This window comes from Bicyclus anynana, chromosome 10 (assembly GCF_947172395.1).
Source record: "Bicyclus anynana chromosome 10, ilBicAnyn1.1, whole genome shotgun sequence".
Lineage (NCBI taxonomy): Eukaryota > Metazoa > Arthropoda > Insecta > Lepidoptera > Nymphalidae > Bicyclus > Bicyclus anynana.
In genome coordinates this window covers 6,184,638-6,210,292 of record NC_069092.1, presented here as the reverse complement: position 1 = coordinate 6,210,292, position 25,655 = coordinate 6,184,638, and the positions used below count along the sequence as shown (strand labels likewise).

Below are 25,655 nucleotides of genomic sequence, written 5' to 3'. Positions count from 1 at the left end.
TCTTAGATTGCATCATCACTTACCATCAGGTGAGATTGTAGTCAAGGGCTAACTTGTAGATAATAAAAAAAGCTCTGAATGTGGGTAGAGATTGGGTCCAAGGCAGGGTAACAGGCTAATTAGCCATATCAGTAATTAAGTATCTCTTATACTTATTAAATTGCTATGTAATATATAGTATAAGGTACCTATATATATAAGACATACCTATACTATATCGGCAATCAAGATTAAGGTGTTTTAATGAAGATACTTTTGAGACAGCTTATGTAGGTACCTACCTGCATTAGGTACCTGCAATGAGAGATTGCTGTTTTTTTTAATTTTCTTAACATGTGCCTTCCCAAAGTAGGTACTTACAAGGGTAGGGTAGATACCTAGCAACGAGTACCTACAGCTATTTATTATATCTTATATCTAATTTAATTACTATAATAGACAATATAAATATAAAATTTTAATTATAAGTTTTTATATTATTGTAACCGATAAAAATATTTTTTCAACTAGGTAGTTCAAACAAAACAATACAAGCTAATTTTTTACCACCACTTTTTGTGATTTCTGTATGAATGTACCTACTGATACAAAGGTTTTAATGGAAGTACCTACAGTATCTAAAATAGGCACCTATATAAAAACCTACATTTTAAAATTGGAATTATATAGGAGGGATAAATAAATAGATAGATCTTTATAAGAGACCCTACACACTGTAGTAGGTAGGTAAATCAAATCATCAAAAAAAATCACAGTTATATAAAAACTTATTCGTGATTTAATCCATCGTGTTTAATCTTTAAAAAAAAACAAGTCATTTTCCCGCCATTTTTATAGTTTGCTTTTAAATAGTTAAGTTTTGTTTTTGTTATCGAGTTAATACTGATATATAAGAATGATAGACCTTTCATAATATATTCCTTCGAATAATAGGTAAATAGGTACATAAACAATAACATAAATATAAGATAAGATAAATATACTTTATTTGCACACCACAAAGACAAAAACAAGTGAAATAAAAAACAAATTAGGAAGAGATCACCATACAAAAGGCGGCCTTATCGCTAAGTAGCGATTTCTTCCAGGCAACCTTCGGTTTAGGGAAACTTAAGGACATCAGCAGGTGGCGTAAAACAAAAATAACCATATTATTAGTTATACACATACATACAAATAATTTACATCCTAATACATAAACAATATTACACAAATACCTACAATAATGAATAAAATACATATCAAAATATACTAATAAATACCTTATATTGAAAAGAAATAATATATACAGATCGTCTTTACTGCACAATGTAGGTAAGATGCACATAAGTACCTATCATGTAGGTACTTCTTGGGCACTAACACTAGACTGCGTATAACTACAAATTTATTACACCTAATTAATTATTATTAGATATTATTAACTTTTTTCGAAGGAGGGAAACCTGGATCTGTAGTGGGAAATTCAAACAGGCTGATAAACAATATGATGCTGATTATTATTTTATTATTTTTAATCAAAACAATTGATGGGTAAGATAATATAATGTAATAAGTACATTCAAAGATGATTTTTAAACGAGTAAGTATATAGGTACTTAGTAGTATTCAGGTTACATCACTAGGAAGAACAATTTTTTTATGAATAAAAAACAGAACTAACCTAGGATATAAGACTAACCAGACTAAATAATTTTGATACTAGAAGTATTCTTGTGAGGTCCTCTTGGTACTCATTCGCCATGGCACATTACTGTTAAACTGCCTGTATGTTTTGAATACAATGGCACAGTTAATTTTATTCGCAGTTTTATTACCGATTGCACTAATCTATATAGATATGGTTAGTGTTTTATTACTTCGATTTAAATTCATTAAAAATTATACTTCATTTTCAATGCAAAATTTAGAAGCTTTATATAAGCTTAAGGTCTAGGGGAAAAGTTATAAATTTGTAATATTTTTCAATTTATATATAACTGAAAGTTATACTTACCTACTTATTATATTTTTTAAATATTTTTTTATAAAAAAAACATTAGTACATAGGTACTCATACCTACCAGTAGGTAACAGCCTAAATTCACAGTAGGCTTAGAAAAAATTAAAAAAAAATTAATAAAACTTATTTTCTTAGTTCAAAACTTTTAAAAATACATTTTTGCAGATCCATAAAAATACTAAGATCCATTTATAATATTAAGTAGGTACTTAATTTAATTTTTTGATCAAAAATATCTTTAATACTAATACCTAAGTAAATGATTATATTGTCGAGACTGTTAATATTAAATTAAAAACCTACCTACATCTTGATAAAATTAAAAGTAATTAACGCACCTACTCGTATGTAAAAGTACCTTTATATTTTTCTTTAGCAGCGTTAAAACTATCTCAATAACCATTTTCTCTTCACCGCGGAATTTCGTAAACTAGACGAATGTAATGTTTTCCTAAATAACTTAAAACAAAATTAAAAGGAAAGTGTGAATCATAAAGATTTTTACATCTGAAGCGTTGCGGCCTTCCTGGCAGATGACTCTCATCAATAAAGTAGAGACGTAAAGAAACCCATAATCAAAGCCGATCTGCCACGGAAACTGGCTCGTAGATCACTGAAATTACACTAAATGGCCTATAACCGACTTGTTGTTGTTTTAAATGCGATAATTTTCGTGATTTGTTGGCAATACTAGATTATAAAAATTATCTTTGCGACAGAGGCGGGCGGCGCGCCTTCATGAGATATAAAAAGCAGACACACATCAGCAGGTGCTAGCTATACCTACCACGTGTTCTCAAAATTATACATGCGGACATTATAGTCGTAGTCAACGAAGGGAATTGCAGAAATAGTCAACATTTTTTTTTTTTTAACTTCACATACCTAAACCTATATCAGCTAGATACGGACTGGGACAACTTTAACAGATATTATTAAAACTTAACTTAACTTTTAATTGTATTTTCATTTTACGTAGGTAGGTACATATAGATTCCATAAATGAATACATAATAGAAATTTGTAGTTTGGAAATGAAAACCTTCTAGTCTGATTTGTTCCTGATTATTTATCAAAGTAAATAGATATAGTGTAGATATTTTTAAAATTGTGCATTTAATTGGTACCTACCCTATTACCCTATAACCCTATAAAGTACCTACCTAATATTTATTTATTATACTAAAAATTTATCTCAATAGAAAAAGGTCGTATTGTTAAATAACTAGGCTGATAGATTTCTCAAGACAGACATTCTCAAAATAATATTTTTCATAAAATCATATTATGATATAATCGAGGTATTAAATTTATTTTAAAGTCCAGTGTAGACTGTCTTCATAGGTTGCCTCTTGACGTGATAAATAGTCCGAGATGAGCCAGTCACATGTGTGCGCGCGTTCACAGCGCATGCGCAACAAAGATGGCCGCCGCGTTGACCAATCACCGGTCACGATTTCCCAGCTTGCACGATGGCGATGACTCTACGTTCTATTGATTGCTATTTGTAGAACGTTGCTAATTACTGTCGTTACTATTTTTATTGTTTACTAAGATACGTGTATGGAATTGAAATGAGACACTGCAAACTAGGTACCTACCTATCTAGTATCTACCCACATACCTACTTGGTATATGTACCTACTAGACACCTACAATACATAAGTTCATCTATTAAGTACCCTATTAAAGTGAAACCTATACCTAAATGATTAAAATAAATGTTAACAGTTTTTTGACTATTTTCTCTTTTACCTAAATATTGGGTATATTTAGGTAAAAGAGAAAATTGCTATTTTCTTTATATCGGTTGCTATCGATTTAATAATATTTTTATGTAAGAAAACAAAGATACATTAAATTTAAATAAGCCTGAGGATGTAGGTACAGGTATAATTTTTACCTTACCCACCTAAAATGATAGGTAAACAGAACATAAATAATACAAATTTGAAGTACCTACCTAAGTATCTTGTAATACTCAATCTTTTGAGTTAGCCCTATCTTTTTATATTGGTAGGTAATTAGATATTTAGTGTAAAGGTAATTACGTTGTTGTTTGTTGTTTTATTAGTAAAAATATGCACTCAAGCAATACGCACCTACCTATATTTTTAATTTTATTTGCAATACTTTTATACGTAAAATATTGTCTCCACAAAGTTGCCAATTATTTCGTTGTCTTATCAGTAAGACTGTATTCAAATATATCGCCCGCCTTTTCAATGTTCCAAATAATCGAGCATTTTATGCACTTAAAAGCTATTAAAGGTTATCCAATGGGTACATTGAATGTTTTCGATTAGTAACAATCGTTAAAAAAACACTAAAAAACCGGAGTGAGCTCATAATTAGCTGTAAATAGGTGATTATATGCAAGTAGGTGCAATAGATTAGGTATATTAGGTTAAATAAAAATAAGTATATAATTGTACATTGGTAGATAGGTTTTAATACATGTTCAGCTTGAATTTTGAAGGGAAATCTTAGTTCAATCCAGATGATACCTTGAAGTTCCTTCCTTAAAAATATCCGTGAAATTACTGGATATAATACGTACCTACTCAATTATTTCTATAGTTATATATAGTTATATACCTAGCGCGCAATCACGTTTACTTTTGACCAAAACCCGCGTCATAATCATTTCCTTTTTGTTTAGAAGACAGGATTCTACAGACAAATATGTAAAAAAAACTTAAAAAACATTAAAGTTACTCGTAAAAGTAATAAAATAATTAATTAAAGCAAAGAATATTTTATAAATAGGCAGGTAGGTTAACTTTCCAGTGAGCGTGAAGCAGTTACTACAAAAAAGTTTATCAATTCACATGATTATCGGAATTGCCCTGTTCTATTCACTTTGTTTATGTGAAAATCTTTTTCATAGCCAGGTTGCATGAATATTGCTTTTTAATAGTCTTTATTGTGTTTGCTTAGCGATGTTTAACAGCAACAAAAAACATTGCACCAATATATGTGTATTCTACAGTCGTTTCGCTAATATCAAAGGTATCAACTCAACTGGATCGCTTCAACTGGTTGAAACAAAAACAAGAGTGAAATAATTGCTTTGAGAATTCAATTAATTCAATTACTAATTCTATGTTTGCCCTAACCGAATACAAATATTTTTCTTTTACCCATAGACTTACGTTTTACCTATGGAATAACTTATCCACAAAAAGTGTGTGTGCTTTGGGTAGATATTTTCTGCTCTCAACTTTTCAATGGGTTTAAAGAAAACGCAAAATGTTTTTTAAGATATCTATTTATAAAATCTCTCATGAAATTTAATTGTTTATCTTCCAATACTTACCTATACCTAAAGCTAACTATCGCCTACTCAATCAATAATAGTCCTATGTTTTAGGTTTATATTTTACTCGTTTATAATTACCTACTACTTGGTTATATTTTTTAGTATATAAATAGGTCTTAAAGTCTAAAAGGGTGACAAGAGAAACCCCTTGCCCCCAGTAGCCGTATTTCACAATTAATTAATTATTTTATTGATGAAAATTTTCTTTAACTTTTTTTTAATGTAAGTAGTCAGTAGGTAAAAGGTCGTGTAATTCGTTGTGCATGTCTTTATGTGGGATTAAGAACATTCATTACGATTGATAATAGATTTTCCGTTTCCAGATTGGATGAGCCCCTTCGACCGCGTGGTCTGCGGTGAGTTCAATGGTATTTATCGTTTCAAATTTATTTTCTTTTAGTTTTAAGTTTAATTTAATGATACAATATATCGAAATTCCAAACGTTTGTAACTTTGTCATATTTATTTGAACTGGCTGCTGCTAAAAATATATCTAATTTCGTTAGGTAATTTTTTTTTTGGTAAAAGATACCATATTAACAAATATATATTCGTAATATTAATTAAATGAGTTAGCGGTAAAGACTGATTATTTTTATTTATTTAAATAGTTTAGATTCTTTTTTCTTTAGCTTCTAGATTTTATGCTATCTATAATTTTTTTTCATTGCTGAACAATATAAAAATAGCTATTAAATTTTAGGGTAAAGTTGCTGAGTTTCCTCTCAAACCTAATTTCTATTGTAATATTTCACACAGTTCAAATAAAATTGATCTCAATGCAATGGTGCAGAAAGCGTTTGGAATTTCAAAATTACCTTAGAGCCGCTACACATGAGCTTCCAACGGAATCGAAAACAGTAATCGATATTATTATTTCTAATCGATTAATACGCTCGTGTGTAGAGACTCTTCACAAGATGCCTTCCGTAACATTTAGTTGCAATTATTCATTTGTCATGGCTTCGTCGAATCATAGCAATTGATATTTATATTGCGTTTTTTCGTAAAGGAAATAAACAATGAATCCACTATAATCGGTTCTGACAATATCGACTTGGAATTAAATCGATGATTGCTCAATCATATACCTACATACTTCCATATCCAGCGCCGCATCCTGTACAGTAATTATAAGTCAGACAGTTTGAGTAAAATACCGCTCAAACTCGTTATCATTGAAGTGAACATTGTAGCAACAAAGTTTCGAATGCTGATAAAAATCTATACATGCACGTATGTCGGTAAGCAGATCGTTTATCTTCACCTTGGCATCTTATATCTCTCGCTTGCAGTTTATTTTAAAGTGAATGAAAAGTTTACAGCCGTGACCAATAAATTTATGGCGTACAGCAGCAAAAAAGTGACGAAAAGGGTTTAAAAATGTTGCAAAGAACAGCGACTTTCTCTAAACACAATAGATGAATAGTGTGACGCTCAAAAACCAAACAAATTAAGGTATAGACATTGAGAGAAAGAGTTGCTATCTCTACGAAGGTTCTGCATAGTAAATAATTCTCTAAATCTATACTAATATTATAAATGCGAAACGTCTGTTTGTTCTATAACTTCAAACTCTTCATGTAGGTACCTATAAAGTATAAGTACCTTGAAATATTAAAGTAGGTACAATTTGGTTTAGGTATACTCATACTTACTATGAAATATGTATTTTGAATATATCAATAATAGAATTAATTCATGATAGTTTAAATTCTAAGTATCGTATTAAGTTTCATATCTATACCTACCTAATTTAAGGTTCGAATAAACATCTATTTTGCTAAACAGGTAAGTAAATAATAATTTACTGTAGGTACCTATATTTGCTGTACCTAAGCAGAATGTGAAAAAGTTACGTTAATGATTTTACCTGACTAACAGTTCCTTACGGAACCCTAATATTTACAATCACCTCGTTCGGAACTCTCACCACTTTGTAATAAATGAGCAACAAAAGATCCACGGCAATGGGGTTGTGCAATTTCTCTTTTTTGTTAAAAATAGCAATCCTTTGTGCCCGCGAGATGTTTACAAATAAGGTATAAGTCAAAGGGTTTTAAATCACGGTGTCGAAAGCTTTTAAAACAAGCTTAGAACAGGGGCTATTGTTTTGTTGGCACGCTCGCAAATTGCTTTATTACCCGACGCTCCGCGACCGTTCTGCGAAAGTCGATATCGCCCAAATCGCAGTCAAAACACCGTTTGTTTGTCACACTGCGATGTGGACGAAGCCTGACGAAGCCAGCTCCACCGATCTCTAACTAATGTAAATTAAAACAAGAGCATTTGTGTTGCCACATACGATTTCCTAATAAAACTGTCGCTTCCAACATTTATTTATTATGAGATTTGTGTCATTACATTGCCACACAATCCGCCTTTATAATCATTAATGAAGCCCACAAAACATTTATACGCTCGGGAGTTTATAAAATCTGTTTTATGGGTCCATAACAATTAATAACTAATCACTGACAATCGTAACTCCACAATTATAGAGCTCGGCGCAGGTTGTGTATGAAAAAAATATGTCAGCGAACAATAAGATCTGGGAATTGACCATAAAGTGGCGACCTTGCGGCTATAAAAATTTAACGAGGCAAAGTCGTAGTATAAACACGCCGTCAGATTCGTGGACGTGAGTGTCATAGAAACAGCTGGCGTGTGTGTAGCGCCTTACGACGACGCCGGGCTTTCGTCATGTGGCTCGTAAAAATTTAACAGTTCAAAAGCAAGAAAACAAAGCCCGATTCATCAATACACGAACTATAAAAAATGTTTTCAATAAATCATTCGTTCCGAAACCAGTAGGTCTAACCAATTCTGTTTAATAATTTATTTATTTAAGCGGGTATATTTTTGTTCTATTGGTACTCACTCAAATATACGGTTACAAGAATGAAATGGAAATAGTAACAGAATAATCATGACCGTGAAACCGAGTGCTATCTAATTTCCTAAAGTTCACGGTTCTGCGCAAGCGTTGCCAACATTCTGAAACCAAATGTCAATGACAGTTGACTTGCGTCGACGTTGTGCCTACGCAAGGCTATGTCAGACTGGAAGTGTGAAACGCGTGTATTCGTTGACGAGCAATTCAATAGGCTTTATATAGAACTTCATATTTAGATATCTATCCACTAAGATATGAGAATTCTATGACACTCACAAGTAAGGTGGCTTTCTAGTGGTAAAAGAATTTTCTAAATCGGTTCAGTAGATCCATAGATTACAATACGAAACTTTACATATTTATTACATTAGTCTAGATAAAAATATAACATAATTTTAATATTATAGGTACCTAATCAGTAGACGTTTACTTTTGCATACAAAATATGAATGCTTGTTAAAATAATTTAGATATTATACAAAGTAATAAGACATCCTTTAAATTACAATATCTTGTATGTGTATAATTTTTTTGGTAATTTATAGATATGCCTTTTGCACATTTCCATGGCTTTGGTGAATTACTTTGTTTCGGTCATTACTAGGTAGGTACACCCTAACGTCTAAGTCTTTTAATGCACCATACAAGCCAGTGGTACTGCGACTAAGTGAAGAGAAATAGACAAAATGACCTCCAATGGCGGCAAAGCTGTTCCAGTCCCTTATAGTATATAGTCCAAAGGTATACAATATGCGCCACTGGTGTATATTATACACCTTTATTTAACTTATTTCAAATATCGATGATTGCACTATTACGATGTGTACCTACCCATGTATTTGTACAGAAGACACAATTTCTAATATGGACCGCTCAATATCGTCCAACTTCTAAAAACATAGAGCGTGAGTTTAGTTTTCTGTTTTAGTTTAGGTAGGTACTTCTGATTGCTCATGAGTTTTAAGAAGTAGTAGGTAAAATATTATCTAAAACTTCCATACATACGATTAAAGTATGTACATATTCTGAGTATACGAAAGTCCACAGAAAAGAGAAAACGCGTGTGTCTAACCGCTTTCATAACGTCTGGTTTGAAAGCGCCTTTATCCGATTACAAGTAGGTACCACATTACTTTCCATTAGACGTATGTGAGGTTGCGTCGTGCGGTTCGTACTCGGCTATCTACATATTTTGTCGTTCAAGGCTATAGTTGTTGCCATTACTAAAGTTACGCAACGCTCTATTTTTAGACGCGTTGAAAAATGCATTGGGGTCGTCGACCTCAACGGCTCAATACGTTATGCAGTGCATGAATTACGCACATAATAATGTATGTAATCTCTATTCGGCGGTGCATGGTTATACGGGTAATACCTAACGCTATACCACTGCCAATATAAACAATGCTGCCTTTATTTAACTAGTTAGTATACTCGTAGTTGCGTGCAGAATCTTTTACGATCGGAAGTAGTTTACTTACGAACGGTACGTTTCGTTGTTATAATAATATTGTTTTTGAATGTTAAATACTGTCAATTTAAGCTTGGTTTGTTGTTAAATCGATATCGAATCAATATTTTTAATTCGCAAATATTCATAAATAGTTTGATGGATTTCAATTATTGTTTTCCTTAAAACAAAATATATTAGAAAAAATTAAATTAGGAAATGAAATTTTAGGATTTATGGGTGAAAAAGAACTTTTAATGAGCACCAAAATTATCCGGTACGGACTGTGTAGTAGGTACCTACTCGTATACGGATTTAAAATATATGTTAAAGATCTCACAATACGTTCTGTCAATTTAAACATATGTTTATTGTTCATAAAATTCAATATTCGCTTATTTCGAGTAGACCCAGTTTACAAGTAGATACCTAGGTACTTTTGAAATTTGTCTATTTGTAGAGACTCTACCACCGGTTCGGAAGTCATGTTTCATACTATCAAAATACCACATATACACATACACATATATACATACACATATGGAAATATGAGGAGAAAGCAGAAATATAAAAGTAATATTTATTTCAAATATACAATAAAAAGGCTCTGTAACACACATAAAGCCACATGCGATGGACTAATACTGAGTTCATTAGCATAATATCTAAACTTAAAAACTTTAATTCTCATTCTTTTATTACTTATTCTATCACTGATTTACTTAGGCCAACAGTTATCAGCCTATCAGCCTATTTAAGACACTACCCAAGCATATTATCATATTCCTTCTTATACCAACTAATTTGATATAAGAAGGAAAATGAAATTAGATTTTATTAATTCTTCGATTTATATCTCTGAGCAATTAAAATTAATTAGACCTTGAAGAAAATACAGAGCATCATACATTTACTAACTTCTCATAAAAAATAATTTGAAAAAAATATACCTAAAAGATTTTCTCTTAACACGAGGAATTCCATTCCAGCTTCTGTTTTCCCTATCATCTTTAAGTCAAAAGTAGACATCTAGACAAGCGCGATTGACCATAATGCACATTGCTTACTATGTCAGCGATAATTGCAGTCAAGCGTTAGGTCATAAAAAAAGCAATAATAACTTACAATGAGAACCTAAATTCCATTTTAAAAATTAGATCGAACTAAAAGATTTAGATGAAATATAAGGATTCCATCCAAAGTTTTAATCTTCATAAATAATTTTGATCCAATATCTAAACAGCAATAGAATTTCTCAAACTCAGCGAAAGTGTTCATAAATAGAAAGTAACGATATAGTATCAGTGTACGCCATTTCCTTGGGCAATTCACTCGGGCGATTGGTGTTTCGCAAGGGTCAAAAGGTCTCTATCAAATATGAGGTTTGGTCAGTAAATTTGAAATAAGCATTACCTATGACCGAACATTTATATACCATCTTTGGTATAAACATAATGTACTTTTGTATCTACTAACCTAAGCAAGAATATAGAATTACTCTGTACCTACTAATTGCTTTTTTTTAATATCTAGTATTAAAATATAGTTCTTACTTCTTAATTTTTCTTAAGTTGACCTCAACTACAATCTTTGTTAGAAACAACTTAGTCAGCTGATTGATTCTCTTAATTCCATATTTAGTGGCACTTGTTACTATAGATAGGTACATATATTATTTTTAGCTAAATTTTAGCTGTTTTAAGTGATAAATGCCATCTTACATAAATAAAAATTGGTCTGCATGATTAAAGACAAGGATCAGATAGAATTGAATTTCGTCCATTTTTATTGAAAATATTGTTGTTCATACCCATGCAATCATTGTACAAATATTTAAAATAACTAAATCTGCTATCTTCTCAATCAATTTTGGCACTTCATTTACAATGTTAATAGAAGACAGGACCTAGCGTACACCCTTGTGTTACCCTATTTAACACCTATAAGGCATTAAAATCAGAACATAGCTAGTGATTATGACACTAGTAGGTAACAAGTAGACACCAGCAAAAGAAATCACTAGAAAATCAGCAATTTTAATTAATATCCTGTTCACATGAAACTATAGGTACTATTTGATAACCAAAGTGTAGACGTGCCGATGTTTAAATATATTTTGATTATAATATTTCACATCCAGAACAACCTACAACGGATGTAATGCTACAATAGTCGAATGTTAAATCAAGTAATATACGAGGTTATATATTTGTCTATTGTTGATTAAAATATTATGTATGACTTCAATTTCTAATTTGCTTGGGATGCTTTTTATTTTAAATTTGATATTACTCTGATTTTTGATTGAATTCTAAATTTTGACAGTCAACATTTTTTTAAAATAGCAATTAAAATGAATATCAATTTAATTATTTCCATTTTACAAAATACCTTATAGTTAGGTATATATCTAATTGACATCTCTAAAACTAAATGATTCTGTATTATTACTTCATCCTCGTATTATTAAAACAGGTAACAGGTAGAAGAAGTAGTAATCACAAATCGTTTTAATTATTAAAATTAGGCGGACGAGATGAAATATATATAGTATTGCAAAAGCTTTGCGATCTCTAGCATAACATATACATGTCTTAATATCAAGGACATCATTCATGTTAGAAGTGTAATGAGAAATTGATTTAATCTAAATAACCTTAAATATACTTAATAGGATACATCGATTGCTTTTGTCAATCAGACTTATTCGGTAAAAAGTTATTTACTCAGGCATTCGATAGAATCTAATTTTTAAAATTAGTTCTGATTAATTAATTACAGTTAATGTTAAATCTCAAAGCAACCTAAATCCTATTATATCTAGATTTAGGAAGAACGCTGCATGATATAAAATGAAAATTGCTTGAATTGTTACAGATGAGATTATTGCAATAATTTAAGATTTGTAAATATCAAATATAGTAGGTATAGGTAATTTTAACTTTAAACTACTCGTGGAGTACTGTTTTCTATATTTAGTTAAAAAATAAATGTTTAGTTTGAGCTTGAAAGGTACATATTCAAGTGGCATCAAAGGGATAAACAATCATGATATGATTTATAATGAGTTTCTTTAAGCATTTAGATAGAAACTTGTATAAGATTAACAAGAATTTCTATGCTCTTTAGGTGGTTTTTACCTACAGAGGATGCATAAGTATCAAGTCATGCGAGCTACCTGTCATCTTTATTCCTCATGTTCACTTCGTCTTATGAATATATCAATAATTTAATCGTCACGACTCTTTATTTACATATTGTTTAGTTAATCGTGCCATTTGTCCGCCCATCCATAATTTCTAACAAACAGTAGGTAATTGGAAATTGTTTTAATATTGTTAACGTGCTCTGTACCCGTGAACAGAATTTACGTGTTTTGTTTGTGATTAAATCACCGGTTCTTCGAAACAACAGCAGCTACTAGGTATAAAATGAAAAGAATTATCTCGAAAAAATCAAACTAAGAAATAAGAATGGTAATGTGCGTTGTGTAGTTTCTCATCATTATCATGCCTAAATCTAACTATGTATGTAATTGTATACTCTATATATACATTTTTCGTAATAAAAATGTGCCAGTATCTTCATAAAAGTCCATTTCAGTCATTAAATTTTTAAATCTTAGATTCAAAAGTTCCTAATAAATGTGTGTTTAAATGCTTAAATGTTTTCATTTGAAACAAATTTAGAGTTAACTTTAAAAATACAAACACAAAAGAGTAGATACCTATATTCTAAATTGGGATTATTTTATCCTCCGAAATCGTTCTGTATTCACAAAGGGATGAGATTGTAGGCTGTGCATTGTTACAATGATGTGAGCTTCAAAAGCTTAGCAGAGTTCATTTCATGCCAAATACGTTATGATAATTTTGATACTACAATGTCTGCCAGTACGCCAATTGGAATTTATTTTATTCGTCTGCTATGAAGCGAAATGTTCATACTGATGCTAATGTCACGTTCGAGACTGTTTATTATACGAAATTTTACGGTACATTTGTTAAAACTATGGACGTATAAACAAGTGAGTTTATGTGTGTGTACAATGTATTAAAACCAGTGGCTGTTAGCTTAGGATAGAGCGAGCGAGCTCGGGGAGATGTGGCGTTTGTTTCCCCGCGTAAATATAACGATACCCGAAAGTCCGCACATTATGGGTATCCGACGTCTGGCCGCTACGATAGCGTTCAATTTCATAATGCATAGGTGTCGATTGGTCTCAAAGGAATTAAATGTAATGCTTACAATTTATATCTCTATTAGCGTTAAGTGTTGTTTACACTCGCCTGACCGCGGCCTCGGTAGCGCAGACGCTTGTGAAAACATGCACGTCAAGATTAAAGGTGGACCTGGTAACGTGCGCCACTCAAACCAGATCCACCTGGTATAGCTCCGTTCTCGTGTCTTACATCACAAACGATGAAAGCGTTTTCCCTTTCGAAGGTCAACGATGACTGGTCGCGCGTAAGTTTGTTTACGGCACGCTCAGCGTTTCCTACCAGTTTGCATAAGTCGGGGGTAGTCTCAATAAAAACAAATTGGCTGCCCGCTGGCCAGAGTTGCCCACTTACACACGTACAAGGAAGCGAAGCGACACGCCCGGAGGTGATTTACTGCTGTTTCATGTTGTTCGAGTTATAACCTATAATGAAATATTGTAGACTGAACTATGACACCTATTTTCGTATCAGTCAATACGTTAAATGGTACCTACTAAGTGGAATAGCTTTGTGAACGAGAAGTCATGTTTATAAATAAAGCCATTTAGGTAGGTACATAATGTAAAGAAAAAAATATCTCAGATATCCATCGTAATCAAAACCAACCTCCGTGTAATCATTGTTAATTGCTGTAATATAACATGACACGATAATTTGATACTAACCCGAGTATGTTTGTAACGATGTAAGAATACTCATCAAACGATGCCTTATCTTCACATAAGTATTAGGTATAAGAAAAAAAATTGTTACTACAATATCAAATTTAAATTATTGTCCAACAAGTTTTTGTTCAAGTTTTAGGACAACAAATTAAACCTTCATTTGCGGCTACTGCAAACTATCTTGATTAGTATATTTTATTCATCAACTTATTTCTTAGTCTATCGTTTAATGACTGTTGTATATTTTGTTGATAGAGTTATTTCGCAACCTGTCTGACTATAGCATATTATGTTTCTAGTTTTTGATTAGGTCGACGTAGATCAAAGGTGAAGACCATTTTTTGTGCGTGAGTTCCACTTATAGCTTAAAAGATACCAGGCCTTCGACAATTTAGAAAATAATAAAGTTTTTTTTATCTACAAGTTAGTTAGCCCTTGACTACAATCTCATCTGATGGTTAGTGATGATGCAGTCTAAAGTGAAAGCGGGTTTATTTGCTAGGAGGAGGATAAAATCTACCTTTCGGTTTCTACACGACATCGTACCGGAACGCTAAATCGGAGTGGTAAATAGCCACGGCTGAAGTCTTCCAACAGCCAGACCTGGACCAATTGAGAAAATCAAATCGGCCCAGCTGGGGATTGAGCCCAGGACCTCTTGTAAATCCATAACGCATACCGCGCCACGGAGGCCGTCAAAAAAAGTTTGTCCTGACCTTTTGTTCCTCTAAAAGTATTGAACGTTAAGCATCTATCAGCATCTATCATTTAGGACTTTGGATCTTTGAATCTTTGAAAACTTTAGGATCTTAAGTTTCTCCCTCGTAGAAAGTTGTATTACATATGTTATTCGAGATAATATTATGACAAATGATTTAATTAAATAAAATTATTTTTTATTTGAATTTACCTAGTACGATAAGATTACCGGATAAAAGATAAAAGTAACCCATAATGGTAACTATTATGGTAACGTCCGTCTACACCGAGATCCAAGACACCCATATAAAGTCGTTCTATACGTCCTATGTTCTTCTAGTCTTCAAGCTCGATTCTAAAGTTTAACAGAACTTCTGCGACTCGTCACATCACCGCGGGGATGCTGCTGAGCTCATATAAAGGAATCTTTAGTAACAAAAAAAACCCTAAACTACAAAAATGTTCTAAATAGCCACTCTACAAATCTGTTGAAAACGCAGCGATGCAAAGCATTATAAATAAAATAAAAGGGTTACATTTGTATATAAATAACAAGATAAAGACACGGAGTTATGTTACAAGCCTGTAGGTTGGGTCTAGCGACGCATTAATCTTTAATACAATCGCCGCAAGTAAATCTCTGATAGCATCTTGTTATACTGGACGGTAGAGAACGTTTTCACCTTCGAATGACTTTTTTGCAGTATGATACCACTTAGATTGTGTATCTATGTGCTTATCCTATATACTTCTTAAAGAATTTACTAGAGCATCATTTTTCTATCCAACATTTTTTTAATGTTTGTTACCCCATAACTTCGTCATTTCTTCACCAATTTTGAAAATTCTTTTTTTTTGTTTGAAAGAGTATACTTCTAGATTAGTCCCATTTAATTTTCATTATTTTGTGATAATATTAACATAAGCAAATTGCCCGATTGCATTAACTCAAGCCGGTTAAATCATGAAGTTTTAGATTTAAAGACAGTTCTTTCCCGTGATTCTTTTAGAAACGGGTTTAGTGAATACGTTGGCACCACCTTCAAAGTGATCAGAAGGTAGCACATACGGTGCAATTTTACGCTTTTTAGTTCATTTTTGTGATTTTGAAGTAGATTCAATATTTTTTGTTAAAACGATTTTATTTTCACATCAATACGAATCACTTTGGAATATATTTTTAAGCTTTACATAAAAAAATAAGCGCAATTTAATTGATATATTAGGATAGGTTCAACTACCTAAGGTCATCTTTTAAATACCTACGTATCGAAACAATTATTTCAATACAAAATGAACTGGCCTTTGTGATCTTTTGAAAATACTTCTTGTCCATAATAGAAATACCATTACGTGGGCTTTAAACTTAAATGAAATGTTAAATAAACGTGCCAACCAATTAAGGCGCCGTTAAAGTATTTCATTACTGCAAATATGTAATTAAAATGTTACTTTATTGTAGACGAATTAATTGAAAGGATTTGACTCTTTACGGTACAACCAAGTGAACTCTTCGTGACTCGTTTTTAATGAAAGTGCCATTTTTTTTCATTCCAACGTAGGCATCGTAATGTCTTTATCTAAATGGATGATATTAAAACAGTGAAACTCGGTGCTATTGTGAATTTTATTGCAATCTTGTTCAATAGTGATTATCTTTTTGCGAGGTAGGGCAAGAAATATACTCGTAGGTGGGTAGGTAATTTAATGCGCTTCCTATCTTTTTAATTAAGACTTTTATCGATTTGGAATCATCTGCAAGATAAGGAAACCAAAAGGCAGCAAAAAGTCAACGTTTTTTAACTTATAGCGATGCTCGCTAAGGGGCTATGACGTCACAAGCGAGTTCTCTTACTATTTTTAACCGACTTCCAAAAAGGCGTTCTACGTTCGGCTATATGTACCTATGTTTTGATATGTATGTTTCCTACACTACATTTTATATCGTTGTCTTTACCCGACTGTCGAAAATTCCTATGTAGGTATATTGTATTTTAACCGACTTCCAAAAAGGAGGAGGTTCTACGTTCGGCTGTATGTATGTTTTTTTTTATGTATGTCCAGCGACAATATTTATATAAATATAGGTTTTCATTCTTTGGAAAGCTTGGATGTCAATAGATTAATTAGTCTCTTTGAGAGTGACCTAAGTACCAATATTTCACATATTTACCTTTATTTACAAAACCATTGACAAAGTCAAGTAGATCCTACTAATAATACATAGGTAGTAGGTAAAGTAGTAGCGAAGACTATTTTTCATTCTGTTAATATATTTTTTTTACATTTTTAAATAGAACTTCTGGGTTATAAAATATTTTTTGCAATTTTATTTTTTTACACATTTTAGTTCTATACTTTAGCCATAACTTTACCGTTTATGCGCCAAAAATGGCATAAATAACCGCGGCGGTAGCAAATACTTCTACACACAACTTTATCTACAAAACAGTCAATATAGGATCATAATACGGAATAAAATAAACTGGAATTCTAATTTATGCCTATAGTTTCTAGTTAAGCGAATATCTTGCGGTAATTAAAAGCTATACGATACAAGCGTGTAGTTTTTATTTACCACATGCATACCCGCGGTATTAGCATACTTCTTAGTACCCGACCGGATACCCGAGATAAATGTCATAATAATATTTACATATTGTACACTTGATTATAGCAATGCGCAAGCTTTCAACAGTGCGAATATTTTAAGTCGGCTTCATTGTGAAATAAGATATCATTGCTAACTGCCTGCTGGCTCTTTTTCACAAAGGAAGCTTTATAAGCACTTCTAGAAGTTTTGACGGCCGCGTGGCGCTGTGGGTAGTGACCCTGCTTTCTGCATCCACGGCCGTGGGTTCAATTCCCACAACTGGAAAATATTTGTGTGATGAGCATGAGTGTTTTCCAGTGTCTGTGTGTATTTATACATTATATAAGTATTTATATGTAGTATATAATTGTATATCTTACTTATCTTAGCACCCATAACACAAGATACTCTGTATGCTTACTTTGGGGCTAGATAGTGATGTCTAGTGTTTAAGTATATTTATTTATTTATTTAGAAGTACTATTTTGACGACCTCCGTGACGCAGTGGTATGCGCGGTGGATTTACAAGACAGAGGTCGTGGATTCGATCCGCGGCTGGACCGATTGAGATTTTCTTAATTAGTCCAGGTCTGGCTGGTGGGAGGCTTCGGCCGTGGTTAGTTACCATCCTACCCTAAGCTTTCCGGTACGATGTCGTGTAGAAACCGAAAGGGGTGTGGATTTTCATTCTCTTCCTAACAAGTTAGCCCGCTTCCATCTTAGATTGCATCATCACTTACTATCAGGCTATTGATTGCAGTCAAGGCTAACTTGTAAAAGAATAAATAATATATATGTTTGCTGCTTATTTTAATTTAGTTTATTTGAATGTAGTCATATTAGCTGTGACGTCACACGGGTCTCAGCTGAAAATCAGTGCCGTGTATTATGCTTGTATGTGCACGGCATATGCTGAGCTGTACACCCTTTCTTTTTAAGGGTTACAGACAGACATACTGTCATAAAGACAGGGTATTTATTGACTGAACTTTTAGGTATGAATAAATTAATTTTCTTTCTTTCTTTCTATTTTGATGACGTCTCAACGTTAGTGACGCTTACGTGCTTAACCGTGAGTTGGTTTCACCTGGTTATTGCATTAAAAAAAGTTTATTAATCGATTTAACTACAAACAATACATGGTACCTAGTTTCATTTTAGCACTTTAGAAGTTACGTTTAATGAGTAGGTAGACATAGGTACATATTTTTTTCTTGTGGTATTGTGGAATATTGGCTACCAAGGCATCTTCTGCTTGGAAAGTTGCCATCATTTCTTAGGAATTAGATAGAAGACAATGACATATTTTACTTTGTCCTTTATGTTATGGACTAGGACGTTCGCGTACACACTTTCTCTCCACCTTGTATAGTGGGCATGTACAAGACAGTAGGACAAGACAGTAATAGTAGACCTTGTATACTATCACAAGTCTGTACAGGTTATTAAGCTGGCTTGAAGCTCTTTTTACTGAAAGTTTTTACTTTTTACAAGATCCTACTAATACTATAAACGCGAAAGTTTGTATGAATGTTTGGATGTTTGTTAACGCCGCTACTACTGTAGCGATTTGGCTGAAATTCAGAATGGAAATGGATTATAATCTGGATTAACACATAGGTTTCTCGAGATTTGTGAAAACTGATGATTTTGATGTTAAGAATGTTTGTTACTCTTTCACGCCTCGACTACTGAACCGAATTAGCTGAAATTTGGTACTGAGATATATTATAACCTGGATTAACAAATAGGCTATCTTTCTTTTATCCCGGAAAAATCCATGTCTCCCGAGGGATTTGTGAAAAACTAAATTCCATGCGGACAAAGTCGCGGGCGTCCGCTAGTATCTAAGTATAATAGTGATACCAAAATAGGTAGAGTTATGTAGTCTAAGAAATATGAACGTAAGGTAGTGAAAGGGTTTGTGAAGTGGAGCAAATTTTATTTATGCGGTCGTAAGTGTCGCCGAGCAAGCAATTTTAAAACTTTTTAGGACCATAAAGTTTACCTCGGAAATTATGTATCTACCTATATTATTTTTAATGGGCAATTAGGTAAAGGAGTAAGCTATAAAAAAGTAATTTTCGTATCATAAAGCTATCTAAGAAATCATGTCAGTAATAGTAAGCCCTAAGTCATGTTATAGATTTGTTTTCTTGCTACCATCGCTTCATACAATACCTACTTCACGTTATCAATCGGATTTGTCATTCCCATACGTTTTTCTTTTTGAAACGTTAGCGATTTTAGAAAGAGAATCCATATGTGACATGGCTAGAGCAATTCAAAAAAGGTGTCAAATCTGAAATTGTAATCAGATCGTAAACCCGATTGATACCTATAATTTTATATAATTGCCATGGCGTCCCTCGGTATTCAGGCGGTGTAGTGTAATGGGTGTCAGGATCCGAGGGGATCTTCAGCTTAGGGTGTAGGGACAGGGTGCGTCTGACATTGAAGTAGTGCCAATAACAGTGGTATAAATAGAAGGGGCCGGCGCTACGAAGGGCGTTACAGTGGTACGAGATCAGAATATTTTGTTCGCTCGCCCGATATCGCATCCTAAGCAATGGATTACAATGCGGGAACGCTCGCCGATGCCGATCGGGCCACTGATCAATTGCAAACTCGATACAATTTATAAGCTACTCGTGCGAATTGATGCTCGCTTTAACTGGGTACCTGTACAATATTGTAGCTTTATTGTCGAATAAATCGTAACGAGATAATTTAACGCTGGAAGCTAGCGCAAAGAATTATCTAAATGAGTTACAACGCTCTTAGAAAAGTGTAATACTTGTAACGCTTTTGTGAAACTTGTATAACGCTTTGTTTGATTTACATAGCCGGTACGTTTTTATTAGCTACCTACAATTTAACGTCTTTACATCTACTTACATTGTAGTAAAGTTATGGTAATAATTAAATGCGTTTACTTGAAATTAAAGCCACGAGTTTTAAGTTTTAAGCTCACTCATCTAGTTCGCGAAGAAGGCCAGAACAAACTTAAACTCAACTTAAACTTATTATTTTACACAGATTATTATTATTTTACACAGATATAGATACTACATTGTTTGAAATCACATTCTCACACATTTAATTTTTAATATTTTTTAATAATTTCCACTATTTAATTATCTAATTATTTGTTATAAGCTACATCTCTATCTAGATAGTTAGTTAGGTACCTAGATTTAAAATATTTTAAATTTGAATAAGTGACTTTAGCATATCATCCTCTTTGATTTTATCAGGTATTTTTTTGATTTATGTAAGAACCTACCTACCTACAATCTGCATGGTGCCTAATAGTCATATATAAATCTATTTAATTATCTATCTACAGGATGTACCTAATTGGATTCTTACCTTATATAGGTATATCTTTCTCGGTAATAATTAACACAATATTCTTTAAAATAATGTTAATAACATAGGAACAGTTATAAAACATTTCTTTGAGAAGTTACGATATAAGTTTCCCAAATGATTCATTTACCTTATTATGATTCAGCCGATGAATATTTATACGATAAATTTATATTGCACACAATTTAAAAAGAGATCTACCTATATCTACATTTTGTGGGATCAATGAAAAAGAGCGATGGTGTGCCTACAGAATATTAATTTTGGCAGTCGTGTTGGTGTCGATAAACTGTCTTTAACTATCGCGAAGGCTTAGGTTCGATTATAAAAGGTCGGAACAATTGATTTAGGTATGTTTTGGAATTTGGCTTATTTTTAATTAATCAAAGCAAATGAAAATAATTGAAAATTGTGAAAAGAAGGTTTTTTTTTATATTTTGTATAGTTATAATTCTACCGGATGTATCTACAGCCAACCGATTTAGCGACTGTATGTACATTGTACAGCACACTATATAATGCACTTAGGGGTAAGCATGGGAGTTTGTACCCTGCTTCTTAGACTTTGTTGTACCATTATCAAGTGTAATCTCTATTAAGTAATACTGAGATTACACTTTTTTCTAAATAATACACACACACAATAATACAATAATACATACACATTTTTCTAATTAATTATGTATCTCAGTATTACTTAATACTGAGATACATAATTAATTAGAAATACATAGTTTTGACTTTTTTAGATTTAAAAATAAGATTAAGCCCATTGTTTCCAAAATAAAAGAAAGAACACCATCACGTACTTATAAATATGTCGGATTACACCCAACTTATTTCTCCATCTAGCGTTCTTAATCATGATTTTGTTCAAACAAAGCGACGTAAAGCGAACTCAGTTTAATCAGTCAGTTTCGTTTGGTTTAAAAATAAGGACACAAGAATAATTGATCCGTTTATTATTCAGTATTACAATTAAACTGTATGTTTATATTCGACCAGCCAGTACAAAGGTGGTATTGACACGAAATACGCAATAAAAGCAATAAATTCACCCCTAAAAAAAATAGAACACCCTCTAAGTAAAAAATGACCAGAATAAATTGGAATAGCAGTGGCAACCTATAAAACATTCAGTTTATGGGGTGTATATTTACATTCGGGAGATATCGATGTGGGAATACTGATAGGTGTTCATCTGTTAGTGCGAGGGACAATATGCCACTATTGTTCTCACACGGTTACTCATACTCATAATCTATATAGGGTAAGTCCAGGATAGATGCCCCACTTTTCGAAAATGCTAAATAACTCCGAATTTTATAATCTTAGAGCATTGCGTTCTTTGGGAGATATTAAATATATTTCTTAATGTTCTATATTATCTGAATCTTTCTGATATAGACTGTGTAGATTTTGTGTAAATTGTAATTTTATGGACCTCTAAAAAATGGGATAGACGCCTACTGTGGCGGATAGAAGACTTATCATGAAAAAACTTCTGAGGATAGGTGCCCTTAGTGGGGATTGGCGACTTAGTTTGAACATTGCAATTGGTTTGTTCTGAAATCAAACCACTATATTATTATAATCAGTCTTTATGGTGTTTTATATAACTTTCATTTTCATTTCTTGGCCATCTTTGTCAAAGTTATACTTTATGACGTATTGCTGTTCGGTCCAGCGGAAATCCAGCTTCTCCTAATTTGAATGTAAGAGCCACGAGTCGTTTTTTGTTATTACAGGATGTTTTCATAAAACAAATAAAAATAAATGCTGGATATATATAATTTTTTTCAGTAATAATTATGCCAGACAGTAACTACAATGATATGATGCAATACAATACAAAGTAAAAGTAATTCAAATTTAAAACAACAACACATACAGTAACTTTGAAAATAAGAATTGCTGTAAACGGCAAATCTTCGTCTTAATATTTTAGATGGTATTCCTTATATTCTAGAAATCTGATTTACACCTTTCTCTCCTTTTTTCATCTCTTCAAACGCTGCTAGCATACTGTCTTCGGTCTAGGTTACAGTACGAGGGACAACACCCTGTTTCCTTTTATATTTACGAGGCATTTTGCTCTCCTGCAACAACACGACACTTATAATAAACAGTTGGGGATAGTTGCCCTTAGAGGCATCTATCCTAATAAAAAACGGGGCAACTATACTTTTTGTAGGGGATAGATGCCCTTATCAATAAAAACAAAAGTTGAGTTTCAATTACTATAAAATCTATCAGTTTACATAGGCTAATCTTCAATGCAAGCAGACAAATAGAAAAAATAATAAAATTATAAGCGAGAGAAAAAATACACTGTTGAAAAAACTTACGAATCTTATTTTGGCGCCTTTTGTCGACTCATCGCGGAACATTTTTACTCACACAGACGAAACGCATGCACTCCGGTCGAAATTCCTCCCGACACTAAGGTTTGCAGGGGGAGGACTCGTTACTTACAGTAAAATTTACCTCCTACATTGCTCCTAACATAGTGAAATAAAAATCAAGTCATCTATCCCACTGGGGCATCTATCCTGGAATTACCCTATATAAAAGAAAGTCGTGTTGTTACTCCACTTAAACTCAAGAACAGCTGAACTGATTTAGCTGAAAATTGGCAGGGAGGTAGTTTAGAGCCAGGAGAAGGACTTTACTTTTTATAAAAAAATTAAAAAATTGAGAACCTCCTCCTTTTTGAAGTCGGTTAAAAATATAAGTCGGGTTTTTCTTCCTGACGCTATAACTCCAGAACGCACGAACCGATTTCCACGGTTTTGCATTCGTCGAAAAGGTCTCGGGCTCCGTGAGGTTTATAGCAAAGAAAATTCAGGAAAAATTTCAACGTAGGGTAGGGGTAGGGTAGGGATAGGGTAGAGGTAGTTGAAAGTTTACATCGAGTTTCACGCGGATGAAGTCGCGGGCGTCCGCTAGTTATATGATAAAATCTTATTTTTCGCTGATAAAATGAGACTTAAGTTCGAATATCCTGTTTGGCAGGAAACCTAAGCATGTACAGTGAGCTAGATGTATCTACCTACATTTATTTACTGTTTTATTCAACACGCATTTACTAGTACTAGACTTAACTGTATTGATAACGTGAACTGATCTGATTTTCAATAAAACGTTTTCCAATAAATGTAAAAGGTATGTAATGAGGGTAAACGGGATTTTTGATCATGTTTATAAAGTTGGCTTATATTTGCAAATATTAGCCAAGTAGGTATATGAGTTTCTTTGATTCTCCACCTGACAAGTTAACCCGCTTCCATCTTAGAAGGCATCATCACTTACCATCAGGTGAGATTGTAGTCAAGGGCTAACTTGTAAAGAAAAAAAAAAGGACAATACAAGCTATATGTTTACGTAAAGCGGAAATTTGTACAAATGTACTAAGTGGACAAAACCATATATCTACCACTAGCAGATGCCCGCGACTTCGTCCGCGTGAAAATCGATGTACATTTTCGACCCCGTCGCCCCTTCTATTTATATTTTCGTATGTTTTATATATAAAAATTATAAAATCACAGCCCCGGCCGAAGGCCGGTGTACAATAATGTGCGCGTTTTTTGTGCTTGGGTAAAATGCAAAGTCGTAGCCATCGTCGGAGGCCCTATCCAACCCCCGGCCGACGGCCGGCGTGTAATTAATTGTGTCTGCGTAAAGTGCCCAGCCATAGCCACGGTCGAAGACCCTATCACAAACTCCCGGACGAAAGAGGGTGCACAACAAAGTACGTACTTTTTTTGTGTTTGGGTAAAATGCCCCGCCGTAGCCACGGTCGGAGGCTGTATCACAAACTCCCGGCCGAAGACCGGGTCACAATACAGTGCGCGGCCGAACACCGCGCGTTCCGTTTATTGTGCATCGGTAAAATGCCCAGCCGTAGCCACGATCAGAGGCCATATTACAAACCTCCGGCCAATGGCCGCGCTTTTTATTGTTTGGGTAAAATACCCAGCCATAGTCACGGTCGAAGGCTGTATCATAAACTCCCGGCCGAAGGCCAGGTCACAATACAGTGCGCGGCCGAAAACCGCGCGTTCCGTTTTTTGTGCTTGGGTAAAATGCCCAGCCGTAGCCACGGTTGAAGGCTGTATCATAAACTCCCAGCCGAAGGCCGGGCTACAATACAGTGCGCGGCCGAAGGCTACGCGTTCCGTTTTTCGTACTTGGGTAAAATGCCCAGCCGTAGTCACGGTCGAAGGCTGTATCATTAACTCCCGGCCGAAGGCCGGACCACAATACAGTGCGCGGCCGAAGGCTACGCGTTCCGTTTTTCGTGCTTAGGTAAAATGCCCAGCCGTAGTCACGGTCGAAGGCTGTACCATAAACTCCCGGCCGAAGGCCGGGCTACAATACAGTGCGCGAAGGCTCTATCACAAACTCCCAGCCGAAGGCCGGGCTACAA

The 25,655-nt window shown here is 33.5% G+C and overlaps 1 protein-coding gene across 4 annotated transcripts in view; it reads left to right on the top strand.

Moving 5' to 3' along the window:
* LOC112057784 (homeobox protein abdominal-A homolog) overlaps positions 1-25,655 on the top strand; it is a 73,868-nt gene that overhangs the window by 4,950 nt on the left and 43,263 nt on the right. Inside the window, exon 2 of one of the 4 annotated variants that reach the window (XM_024098330.2) lies at positions 5,648-5,680. In XM_024098330.2, the coding sequence (XP_023954098.1) occupies positions 5,648-5,680 (33 nt within the window). Of the gene's footprint in view, positions 1-5,632; positions 5,693-25,655 lie in introns of all 4 variants that reach the window. The other 3 variants (XM_024098328.2, XM_024098329.2, XM_024098327.2) reach the window with 3 other exon arrangements.